We start from the raw sequence: 12,974 nt of genomic DNA, 5'->3' as shown, positions 1-12,974 counted from the left end.
ATTTAAATTTAACCATACAAAAGGAGCGTCTGTTGTGGGGAGGGGTTGCAAGGCTTTTACGTATGTTTTGTCAGTCAGAAATAGCAGTGTGGTTTTCTCTTTCTTGTGTTGTGATTCACCGAGTCCTTCCGGTATAAAAAAAAAAAACAAACCCATTTTTCATATGACATGGGATTGAACAGGCAATGAATGACTGTGCTCTGTGGCTCAGGGGAGGCGAAAGTCCTGTTACATGCTTCAGTAGAGAGCAGTCTGTGACCTGTGTCATCAGTTAGCAATGAAATAGTTCTCATCGTGGGCTAGCAGCAAAATTTTCTTTTAAATATTTCAGTTTCTTGGTTCCAACTGTCCAGTTGGTCTTCATGTTCCCTGAGCTTGCGTCAGCACGTATTGAGCAATGTCTTGGCTAAAATTGTGGTTGTAATATACAGTATGAGAGTGGTGTTGCTTCAAGTCGTTTATTCAAAAATATATATATCTCAACATTGAAATATTTTCCCATTAAATTCATTTGCTTTTGAAATCAAAAGCAGTCCTACATTATCTTGTCATGCATACATTATTAATTGCAATCCATTTTTAATTTAATGAAAAATTATGTTAAGAGCCGGGGAGGGAGCTGTCTTGCATTATCCTTGCTCTTTCTTTGCCTAGATAACCTCAAGCAATCAAAGAGGTTACACTTAAAATCCACTCCTGCTCCGCAGTTTTATCTTTTTAAATGGAACGGTGTGTAAACTCAGGGAAACTATCAAAGGAGGAATGAATGCATTGGCAGAGGTGACAAGTGGTTTTCAAGTTGGATAATCTTACTCTTTAAGTGGTTGACAGAAGTTTGTGTTTGGAGAGAACTGTCTCAAAGAGGAGTTCCTGTTGCAGTTTCCCAAAGTTTATTTGGGTAGCAGAAAGGTGAATCATTATGTAAATCTAATTATCATTCTTGTGAGCTATATCAACCTGGAAGTTAGTAAGTTGGTCATGAGTGCAACTGTGTCCTAAAGAAGCCTTCCCGATTGGAGATTTGTTCTTAAATTTGATTCTGCGCTACCCTCTGTTACCCCAAGGATTGAGAGATAAAATGTTTCCAAGCCCATTGCTAATTTAACAGCAAATTGGAGCTTGCGGTTAGTGATATCATTCTGCTCTGTTCTCTTAATTAAAATAAAAAAAACCCTCACCACACCACAATTTGGGTCAAAATTTTCATTTTGTTTTGCTATTATGATGATAATTTAGGCCCTAAATAAGGATAAAATGTAGCTGACTGGAGACCAGATCTTGTCTACATTAGAAAAATTATCTGTTACTGTCAAAACTTGTCTCCAGCAGAAATAATCAAGCTCATGTGCAGTAAAGCTGTGTTAGTTTAGATCAAACCGTAGTAGTTTTGAGCCTGCTCTTCTAAAATATGTCTTAAAGACCTTTGTAAAATGTATATGTGCACAGCAGTGTTTCTTAATAACTAGTGAATTCTTGTTAGCTGTGTAACAAAATACTTATTATTGTTTAAGTATAGAATCCAGAGCCCTGGTCTTGAATAAAGGCTGTACAGTAGTGAGAAGTGTACAAATGAAAAGCAAGAGAGAATCTCCGGTCTCAGTGAATTTCCAGTTAAAGTGCAAGACAGCAGGTAGTATCTGATGAAGACAGAGTGAAAGATGAAGAGCTGAGAGGAGGAGCTGGAGATGGTGTCTCCTGGTGTGGCTGGGGGTGATAATGTCACAAAAGCAGGAAAAGTAGCAGCAGGTATTATACTCTACTGTGCCCCAGTCACCCGGATGGTGTCGGCAGTGGATATGCTAAACTTCTCTGTACTAGTAAATATATTTTCTCTGTGATAGTAAAATGGGTTCCTGTTAGTTGGCAAGAGGCTTTTTTGGAGTTGTACAGTAAACATGTTTGCTTAAATTTCTCCCCACAGCTACTTCTACTTTGCTGGTAAGCGCAGGAGTAGACCTTAAGCTACAGCAGATGCAGTGTGGACGCTAGCCGTGGAGTTTTTATGCTTTAGCACTTTAGAAAATGACCGCTTTGTTTTTGCTTTATGTTTGTTACTGTTTTGTTCGGCTTGGATTGAACACTGGTGAATTCAGCCTGATTGAACACAAGCTGGACTAGCAGCCACGCGGGTGGGTTTTAGCTTCACTCTAAGTAGCGGGTTCTCCTCTATCTATGGTTGCCTTAGGGTGCAGGTCAGTATCTTGCTGTAGTACAGCTGGGTGGGGAATCTGCACAGGTTTTCTCACCTCGGGTTCCCATTAATGTCTGTGTTTTGGGGTCCTGGACCACCGCAGAGTTGTGTTCCTGGCCATGGCCCCATCACCTTGTGCAAACACCTTCACTGTTGCGGTGTGCTTCTGTCATGAAATTGGACTCTAGTTGAATTAACTTGTCCACTCGTGTCAGAGCGGTCAGACCCACAAGTTGAGGGATGTAGTCCCTGAGATGAATCCATCCAGTGTACTTTGGTCCCTGGTGGGGGAAGGAAGAGTTGTGATAGTTCCTAAAGCCCAGCAGCTACAGATGCAAAGTCAGAATAGTTTTGCTTTCCAAATAGGCATGTTGTTTTCTATTCAGTTCTTCTATCTTTGGCGTGTCCTGTTCCTGCAGGTCTGCTTTGGTGAAACAAAGAAAAATTTGCATTGGGAGAAAGGGATTTAGAAACAATCGTTAGGCTTTCTAGGCACAGAACGGGTCTAACCTGTTTGACCCTGCTCACACTTTGCCAAGCTTGCATCTTCCCCTCTTCTCCTCTGGCTGCTGAACTAAGGGTTGGCATGGCTGTGTCCTTATGCATTAGCTCTAATTAATGACGTTATCATCACTCGGTTTTACAGCATTTACCAAACAACATTCATCCAACCATTTAAAACTAAAAAAAGAAAAAACAAACACCCCCAAAAAATCCCCAAACAACAAACCAGAGTGTAATTGTGATTATGTAGCCTCTTCTGTTGAATTTTAGACCAAAAAAAGTGGGCTTTATTTAGTAAATCTTTGGTATCCCGCTGAGTCCAAAAAGCATACAGTATTTCCCACACCGGAAATCTCCGCTTACAGCGATCTTACTGATTTGAAAGGAATGATGTGCAAAATCAGGTGCCTTTAGATTATGTGTTAAGTTTCCATGGGCTGTGTCTGGACGGTACCTAAAATTGTTAGCTACAAATGACAGCTTGTGTGTTTGTGCTGAGGCTTCAGCAAACTGTAGCAGGTAATAATAATTAAAAAAAAAAAAAGTGGGACATTCTACAGAGGTGAGAATAAGTCTGCCTTTTGTATCAATACAGAAAGATTAAAATGACTTGATCAAGGTCATGCAGGAAGCTAATGGCAGAGTCAGGACTGAAAGCCAGTCATCCATCATCCACGCTTTCCTCTGTATTTGCTAGACCTTGCTGCCTCTTAGGGATATCTAACCATCTAGACTGCTGCAGTGGTGGTCTGATGAAAGATTTCAGTCTTTTAATGGGATTTGAAAGTTGGGTAATAATACTTATTTCCTATTTCTGGTTTAATGTATAAACTAGGAAATGTAATAGCAGTTTATACACAGCTCCTTTTAAAACTGGCTGCATAAACACAGAAATAAATTAAGCCTTACAAGTCTTCTCTGGGAACCCAGTAAATATTATCCTGCTCTCAAAAAGAAGGAAGCAGAACAGCAAATACATTAATGGGATATGTCCAAGGTTATTCAGTTGGCAGAACTGGGAATAGCCTCCTGCTCTTGTGACTCTTACTTGCATCAGAATAGCTGAAGTCGTATTTAGGGGCAAAACCGCCCGGAGCAGGTGAGCCCATCCCTGCCTGGATCGAGGGGCAGGAGGTGCACAGGACAAAGGAATTCCTTGTCCTCCCTCCGCCTCCTCCGGCTGGGAAAGGGTTACTGCTGAAATGCCTCCAACAGCCTGGGGAAAGCATGAATCAGTGCTAGCGAGGGAAGGCGGAATGGGAGCCCGGAATCGCAAGCTGTTTGGTGCTTTGCATTTATAGATACCTTTTTTTTTGGGGGGTGGGGGGGGGGTGGGGGGTTAACTCCAGTGTTGCAGGCGAGCTGGGCACAGCCGATGTTTGAGGCAGCCCGTGCCAGCAAGCAGCCCGTAGGGTGGCATGAGATAGTGTGCGTGTGTTGGGGGGGGGAAGCCTGGACACAAGGGGGGAGTCAACCTCAGCCCTTTCTCCTTGTCTCCTTCCCGCTCCCCTCCGGCAGCCTCCAGCCGGCTGCTGCTGCGAGAGCGAGTGTGTGAGCGTGTGTGTGTGACAGTGTGTGTGTGTGCAACATGGAGGGAGGGACCGGAGCTGCCGCCGCCTTCGCCAGCATCTATACGGCAGCTTTCACTGCGGGAACGCGAGGGACTGGAAGCAGTCTTGATGAATCTGAAAGGTCAGTACTATCAATAAATCACCCGCAGATAAATGCTCCTCCGAGATGCATTCTTTCCCCCCCCCCTTTTTTTTTAAATTTTTTTAACCCCATTTTTTCATAAATGGAGTATTAAAACAATACCGTATCTCCGAGGAATGTAATTGTTTCACAGTTGGTCGTAGCCAGCAATGTCTAATAAAAATGTAGAGCATGATTTAAAAAGGCAAGCGTGTCATTTTCACTTAGCAAATGCAACTTCATTTTAATTTTTAGTGTATTCTTAAGTGTATGTATATGGCAGTGTATCCTTTAAGTGGTTGGGTATTTGAATGAAGAAAGGTTAATTACCTCTTTCAATCAGATTGTACTAATAGGTTACACTAGCATGTAGAAAGCAGACAAAGTGTAATTTTGCATCCCGTTCTTCATGTGACAGTGGTCCTTCAGGCATTTTTGGGTAAAGTGTATGGAATGTGGTTATTAGCATGACTGAAACTTGCATTTTTTTTGGATCAAAACCATAATATATCCTGTCTCTAGCAGTGTAGAGCACATACTCTGTACTTTGGCTGTGTGAAAACAGCAGTAGTCACAAGGCTTCTGTGCTGAGCGTATTTTTTTTCCCTTTCTAATGGATAACTAAGTGCTGTTGATATGGCATAGGTTTGGGCGCAATAGCTCTGGAGGGCCAGGTTATCATGTAGTTAAAATTCTTGTGGAATGAGACAGTGCTGATTATCTTCATGGCAAATCGTCTCCTTCACCCAAGGCTTGGATTTGGTCTGCGGCTGATATGAAATAAGCTTTTTGCTGTTGCAGTTCAATTGGAATTTTCTACTTTGGGGCTGAGAGTGCATAAATATTTACTGGTGAAAAAGAGGAGGGAGCTGGGGAACCAGTATAATTTAAAACTTGCTGTCTTGGGCATGCTCTTACCACCTACCTAGCTTACAGATTAACGCTGTTTCTACCAAACTAAAAGTTATTTATGAACATAGCTGCCGGAAGCTGGAGACACGGGTTCTTATTTCACTGCATAATGCATTATCAACAAAGTCTTGATAATTTATGCTAACTCCACCCACTTCAGCTTTCACTGCCAGAAACCGAAGGAGAGTAGCTCCTACCTGCACTGCAAAATTTCTCTGAAACTGTCTGCGTTTTCTTTCTTGAAGTATTTTGCCTTAGGAAAGCTGCTACTAAATATCCTCTCAATATTTGTACTAACCAGTGGCTCAGGTACTGAGAGAAAGCTAGTTAGGTAATTTTGGTTCTCTTTACTTGCAAACAAAACTGAATTTAAAAATTAAACGTGTATAGTGTACTAATGCTGGAGCCCTTGCACTCCCCAACGTCCTTTGTGACAGAAAAAGCACAATCCGCTATCTGTTGGCATCCACGTATACAGACACACGTGTGCCAGAGGGGATTTTGTGAACAGGAGCACCACAGGATTTGTATTTGGTGTGAATTCCCTTGGGAATGGGTGGCGCTCGCTCCGAATGAGAACTCTGACATTTGTAAGTAGCTGGCAATGTCAGCGTGTGCAGTACCAGGTCTGTGGATAAAGAAAGGCTAAGTTTAGCAATGATTTGATAGAACCTACGCAGTTTTCTTCCAAATGGGCCTCGTATTTTAGGGAAGACCACAGATTAAATATGTTTTGCTTTTGACAGTGACAGTCTCCTCTTTTCGCCGCTTGTGCAGATGGTCCAGAGCATGACAGAACTTTGTATTTGCTTGTTACGGTTGTCGCTGTTAACGGGAGACCTCTTCCCGTGTTCCCTTGTCCTACTTTTCAGTGTAGAGAGAAATAATTGTATTGTTTCGGAAAGGCAAGACTTGCATTCAATAGGGTTATAAGAAGTACTTTTAACTTCATACTCTGTCGGGTGCTCCTGACTGATACTTAGAGTCCAGCGAGTTTTATGATTATTGATGTGAAAGTAAATCTAGTCAAAATGAGCTGTGCTTATGCGTGTTTTCTTCAGGGAAAAAAAATTAAATCATTTTCTGGGTGGTACATCTAAGGGTTGCAGAATCCTTGCCCTAGCTGTAGCAGTAGCTTTTTGGCCGGAGGGGAAGAGGGACTGAAAACAGCAACTCTGAGCCAGTGGAAGAGCAGTCATTCCAAGGGACAGCCGGTGCGGTGTCTGTTGCATCAGGTAGATAGCATCTCCTCCTAGTCCAGTCCTTGGTGATTTATGTTACGCGTAACCGGTTCTGGGTGACTTGGCGTGTTGTGACATTTCCTTTGCGAGAGCTGCCCAGGGTCTGCTAAACCGCCTTCGGTCCTGACCTCTGTGCGCCTTCCAGCTCCCCTTCTACGGCTTTCCCATGCTCTCCCCAGCCCCCCGGAATGCTTTGCCTGGAAAAAATCCTGGCATTTTCTCTTGCAGAAGGAGGGGACAATTTTATCTGAGCATTAGGGACCGTGTCCTTCACCCCCCCAGTTCTTCCTGCAACAGCCAGCACACGAAATATTCTGTGTGACATATCTTCAGTATTTGTATCAAGAATACAAAAAAAATCACTCAGTCCTCCTTCACCAAGCTTTTTGGTTTAATCTTTCTTTGAACCATGTTTCTTCTTGTTGTTTGGTAACTTCTGAAAACGTCAGGCCCTGGTATCAGGGGTTTTGATATTCTGCTCCCAATAGTGGTCAGTAAAGGAAAGTAAATCTCCTATTTTTCACCAATGGTCGATATCATAGAAAGGACTGTTATTCCCAGCTTCCATTCAGTCATCAGTGTGGAGAAAGGGGAAAAAACCCCAAACCCAACAACCCCAGAATAGGCAGTGGAAGGGAGAAATAAGGTGACTTTGAAGTGGTGTGTGCGGTGGACAGAAAGCAGAAGAATTGGGATGGGATCTGAGCTTCCCAATCATGAGGATAAGGACCGGGTGGCTGTTTAGCTGTTGAGTCAGAACAGGGTAGATTTCAATGTGTATTACTGTAAAAAGAAGAAAGGTCAGATGTTCACCTTTGGGGTATTCCTTTGAATTTATTGCATTTTTGGAAATCGTAAGAGGATGCAGTGGCAAGGGCTGAGAAGAAGAGGAAGCATCAGTTTCATTCAGTGTTTTAGCATGGCAACATGCTGTTATTACTTAAATGGTTTTTGTTCTTATTTATTTGTTGAAGTAGCTTTCCGTGTACTGGTTCTAGGCAAGAGCTTGCAGACGTGTTTGAAGTGTGTATCCAGAAAGCGAATTAAAATATAAACCTCTAAGCACTTACGTGCGTTTCACGCTGGTGCCTGCGGCTTTGTTCAGGTCTAATGGCAGGGAGGGAGCGTGATTTAGAGTGGGAGTGATGGGAGGAAAAGGGAGAGGAGTTTGAACTTGGTACCTTGACTTTGAAGCACCATTTACATTCTCCCTTCTCTTATGTTGTGGATGCCCCATCCATCCCTGGAGGTGTTCAAGGCCAGGTTGGACGGGGCTTTGAGCAACCTGGTCTAGTGGGAGGTGTCCCTGCCCAGGGCAGCGGGGTGGAACGAGGTAGTCTGTAAGGTCCCTTCCAACCTAAACCATTCTATGATTTTTACGTCCTGTGATCATTCCTTCTGAAGCAGTGAATGTGAAATTTGTTATCCCAGCACCTCTGGAGATACTTCAGAGGTGACACGATACCTGTTCTTCTGTCTGTTACTTTTCCTTATGCAACCCCTAATCTAATCTGGTTTTCTTCCTTCTTTCTGTGAACCAGCAGTAAAAGCACAACACTTAGTAAAAGATCTGTTACCGTTTTCTTTGAAAGCTGATGGCAACCAGTGCCTGGTCTGAGATGCTCTGTGGTGGCCAAGACCACCCTCAATTACAGGAGGGGGTGGTCGTTAATGGGCAGCACGATGTTGGGCAGAGCCAAGTGTGACCTCCGTCCAGCTTCCTGGGCCGTGAACACTGTGCGTGTGCATGCTGGATTATCGCTGTGGCCTCCACTTAAATTTACAAAGGGTTGCCTGGCCTTACGTTCTCTTTCAGTAAGTGCCATGGCTGAATAAACTTCTGAAGCATCCAGAAGATGACAGTGCATCACTGCTTGGTGGGTTACATACTTACAATTTCTCCAGCTTCATTTTGAAGCTCCTCAGAGGTCTGAAATCTCTGGTTCATCAAACTTGGGGAAGGACTTTTAGCCTGACACTTCTCTTAGCGTGAAAGACTAGAAAGCCCTTGTTACATTAGCACGCCAAGAGTTTAACACAGCTCTTTGTTTTTCAATTCCGACAGTTCAAGCTGGGGGCAATTTTAGCTGGGTGATCACAAGCATCCTATTGCTTTTGCGGAAATAGGATGGGGGCTTTATTGGACATGAAGCTGATACACAGGCGGTGGTAATGGTTTGCTTTCTCTTGGCAAATGAATTTAATGCAGTGTGTAGCCCTGATGGGATGTAACCGCTCTTAGAGGGGACAGTTGTGTTGTTACCACTCTCCACTTGATCCGAGTCTCTGTGTACAGCTCATTGTTGTAAACCAAATGTGACACACTAATGAACTCCAGCAATGTGTGTTTTCTTCTTTTTATTATCTATTATACAGCGATTTTCCTATTCGCAGCGCTATTGAATAGTCAGGGATTTCTCAACGTTTTTTCCCCAGGGTTTATAAACTAGTGCTCCAAACCTTGTTCAGGATTGGAATGCTGCAGATGAGATTTCAGCCCTTAAGGAGTGTTTTAACCATGCAAACACACTTTAATTTCGGACCGTGTTTCTTTCTTTTTGTATTTTGGAAGGTTTTGTCCTTTTTAAAAGGGAAATGTAATAAGACTTTACACAAACTTTTTTCTGAAACATAAATACAGAATTTCCAGGCTTTTTGAATCTGCTGTTCTTTGTATGCTTTCTCTTACTGATACTTTAATGGAATAGCTTTACGGATAGTATTAGATAAACGTAATTTGTAAACATACATTGTATCTCTTTGCAGCTTTTTTTAGTGTCGCTATGCTGAATTTTATTTTAGCAGTGTAGGTGTGCTGCACCAATGCATGCCATGCTTTTTACAAAATTATTTACATCAAATATCCATCTATTTGAAGTGTCTATGCCTACAGTGACCGCGTGAAAATCTATTGGCTTTTTAAATAAAGAAGAGAAAAATTTTGAGACCCATATCAATATATACCATGAAATAAAGAGTCAAAAGGTAAATAAAGAGGGCGCTGAACTACTTATTACTTTTTTTTTGTGATTTCTAAGCAAGTCTCATAATTTGAAGTGGTGGGAGGAAGGGCCCTGACGGAATATTTTCATGTTTTCCATTAGTGATATAACAGTAAATCAAATGCACAGCAAGCTGCGCTGGAAATAAGAGTGGATTTTGACCTCGGACATGTGGCCTAACACATTTGTTCATGTGTCTGAAACTTAGACATTCTGCTCTGAAAAGGATGCCAGGAACCATCCCAGCTCTTGAAGGCTACCTTTAATGTGCTTTTGCATAAGCGAAACCTACTTTGTAACCAATTCTTGGTAGTGTTAGTCTAGGGGAACATCCCAAGTGCGTGTAGGAGCAGATTTAGAGAATTTTCTGAAGTTAAATTGATCTCATATGGTACACTGAAAGAAAAGCAGACTAGATGGAGTACTTTCCAAAACAGAAACAAGGCATGGGTTGCAAAACATAAAACTAGAAGAGGAAACTATGATGATTTCTTAATTTTGTACAGTTTCATCTGATGCACGGTGTTGACAGCTTCCCTTTAAAAGGGGACTTTCCCAGCTTCTTATACTACCAAGGGAGCTGCTTATGGGCACACATGAAAATACTTAGATTTTCATAGACTGAAAATCTCTCTCTCTCTCTCTCTCCATTGGAGAGAAGGCCAGTGTAAGATATCCGTTTCAGAAGACGGTTGTTCTTAAATCCTAGTGTTTGTGGTTGCAGAGAGCCATTAAATTCATGCCCAGAAGGTTAACCAAAGCTGTGTTGACTTTTTTTTCGTCTACAAACTAATTTGTTTAATACTGCCACGGTTGCTCATAGCTTTTCGCAGGAGCAACATAATGGGATTAGCAAGCCTCTGATCGCTTCCATATCTGATACTTAAATCCCCATGGGAAGCCGTGAGAGTGGCGGAGCTCTCTTGCTCTTGTATGGGGGCTGCGCTGGCGAAGCAAAGAGTTGTTCTTTATGTAAGATGTAGATTTGGTTGCTGGGATGATGGAGTAGCTAAGCTTCAATCTGTAGCCTTGGAGCCAGCCTGATTTTAAGAAGCAGAGAAGAGATGCTGAGGCTGCCAGCCAGGGTGTTCATTATTGGAAAGAAAAGACGAACACCCCCCTCCTCCTCTCTGCGATACTCTGAAGAGGGAAGCGAGTTTCATAGGGAGATAATTATGCTACTGGAAAAACTGCTGTGACAGCTCACAGCACCACAAGTGGAGTTCTTGTGGGGAAAAAGCCATGTTAGACGTATCAATTTCTTCCCTTCTTCTCCCAGTTAGGTATGGTGTATATGCACAGTGTTGTCCTGAAGCACGTGGTACTTGCCTCCCTGCCTTTGCTTTCTTTGCCCGCTTCAGCCTAATAGGCACTAAGTTTTTTTTTCAAGTGCCGTAGCCCACAGTCTGATTTGTGAATACAGATTGACACCTGAATCATATTTTCCCCTACTTATAAAAGTATCCATGATTGATTGATTGACAAGTACAAAATTAAAAGCTTTTTTGTAAAAACAAACCCAAAATTAGGGAGAACTGTGCATCATTTAAAAAAAAAAAAAACACAAACAAAACCAAAAACCAAAACCCAAACAACACAATACTAATTTTGAAGCAGTGTAGTGTTCCTGTGTTTTCTTTACCCGCTGCCTTTAGCATTGTTGAGATGTCCACAGTTGCAATACGTATTTTGTGGAACTCTCCACCAATCTCCGTGTTAGATCTCAGTGTGCTTCCATAGCTTATAGCTAATTTTCAATTAGTTTTCCCCAGTTTCCCAGGGGCGTTTTCTCCATTTGACAAAAACGGCTTCTCGCCCATGCTTGAGCTGAAGTAGTTTGCTTGGTGGAGATGGTGCTTTTTGGCTTGTAGGAATAATACCTCTTTTCTCCATGCTTCAATGTATGTTAACAAACATTTGAGACACTGGAATCACACAGAAACCTCTTCTCCAGCAAATGTCTTTGGTTTTGGATACATTCTCCCTTTCACGGGCTTGACCACACATGGAACTTCTCAGGAACAGCTGCTCACAAATAATTCCAGATGTGGACAGACCCTGAGTACAATGTTATGTTCTGTATTAGGCCTGTTTATGCTGACCTTTTCCAATCCCTTTTATTGCTTTTTAAGCTCAGGATTGCCTCTCTGCTCATTTAAAATACAAATTCTAGATACTTTAAAATCTCAAAATTCACACGTAAAACTGAAGCTACTTTTATTCATTGCTCTGTTATTTTTTCTTTTCTCCATTTGGGGTTGGCCATCTGAAGGTGCTTTGCTGCTATTCCCACTGTTCCTCTAACAGGAGCTGTAGGATTTGCAGGGTTGTCAGAGCTATTGGGTGTTAAAAGCAGGGGATGCTGGTCTTTGCATTTCAGGAGAGAACCTTAGCCCCCTGAGAACTAGTTACTCAGTTACGCCCTCAGGTCGGAAATGCTGCTACAACATGGCAAAGGGAAAATCTGAACTTCTTGGCCACAAGACTTTGTGAAGATAAAGATTTCCCTTCAAGGAACATCAAATTGAGTTTCTTGATTATGATTTTCCTCATTTCTTTTTCTTTTTTGGTGAGAAAATGGCGGAGCAAGGATAATTATAAATCCTCTGAATTATTTTCAGATGAGTCAGTGTGCAGTCAGTTGAAGAGTGGAATGTATACTTGACCGCCTTTACACAGAAAAGAGCCAGCAAAGCCACCAGAAAGAGTAGGGCTGGAATTGCTTGAACCTTCTTGGCTGCTCCTGTGGAAGGCAGAGCATGTGTAGCCATGCCAGCTGGAATGCAGCTGCTCCTTAAATCTGGCACCTAATGTTGAGTCCTGTCAAAGTACATAATGTTGAAGAATCCCGATCACTCTGTTTGCAGACAGAAAAGCATCAGTGAAGACTTGACTTAGAAGAGTGGAGGGAAGTGCTGCTACATTTCTGTATGCAAGTCCTTCTAACTTGCTACTTTGAAGATGAGATTGGGGGGGGGTGGTGTTTAAAAAGCTGTGATGGGTTAATCTAGGGCCAAAAAAAAAGAAGGAAAATATTCATGTAGACATCTAGTGGTTCCACAGCTTGTCGGTGGTTCTACTCCTGTTCAAGGCTGTGCTCCATCAGCAGTCTGCAGCTTTCCAAAGTGACTCAGACCGTCTGGAGTACAATCCTTTCAGAGAATTTGATGCCACTTAGTGCTTTTGCTGTGCACTTTTTCTCTGCATTCGGTGGAGATAGGTTTAGCGACACATGCACCGGTTACTGAAAAGTGCTATATAAATGCAAATTTCAATGTCGTTGAGAAGAATAGCGTAAGCACATGATGCTTGTTCATGGGGCAGAAAGCTCCTTCTAGGCCTCTTCAGTACTTTCTGCTTCTTTGATCAGCAGTAAAGATGTTAAAAATACTTGATGTATTTGGGTGCAAACACAAAGTAGCTGTAATGTTA

General features: G+C 42.3%; 1 protein-coding gene across 6 annotated transcripts in view; it reads left to right on the top strand.

Moving 5' to 3' along the window:
- The window catches only part of ARHGAP32 (Rho GTPase activating protein 32), a 256,801-nt gene that overhangs the window by 61,864 nt on the left and 181,963 nt on the right, over positions 1-12,974 (top strand). Inside the window, exon 1 of one of the 6 annotated variants that reach the window (XM_074561431.1) lies at positions 4,155-4,387. The exons of 3 other annotated variants lie outside the window; for them this stretch is intronic. In XM_074561431.1, coding sequence (XP_074417532.1) covers positions 4,284-4,387 — 104 coding nt within the window. In that variant the 5' untranslated portion in view covers positions 4,155-4,283. Of the gene's footprint in view, positions 1-4,154; positions 4,388-12,974 lie in introns of those variants that run through there. 2 more of the 6 variants (XM_074561422.1, XM_074561423.1) reach the window with 2 other exon arrangements.

The sequence above is a fragment of the Larus michahellis genome, chromosome 17, assembly GCF_964199755.1.
Source record: "Larus michahellis chromosome 17, bLarMic1.1, whole genome shotgun sequence".
Classification (NCBI taxonomy): domain Eukaryota; kingdom Metazoa; phylum Chordata; class Aves; order Charadriiformes; family Laridae; genus Larus; species Larus michahellis.
This window is presented reverse-complemented; position numbering and strand designations above follow the sequence as displayed.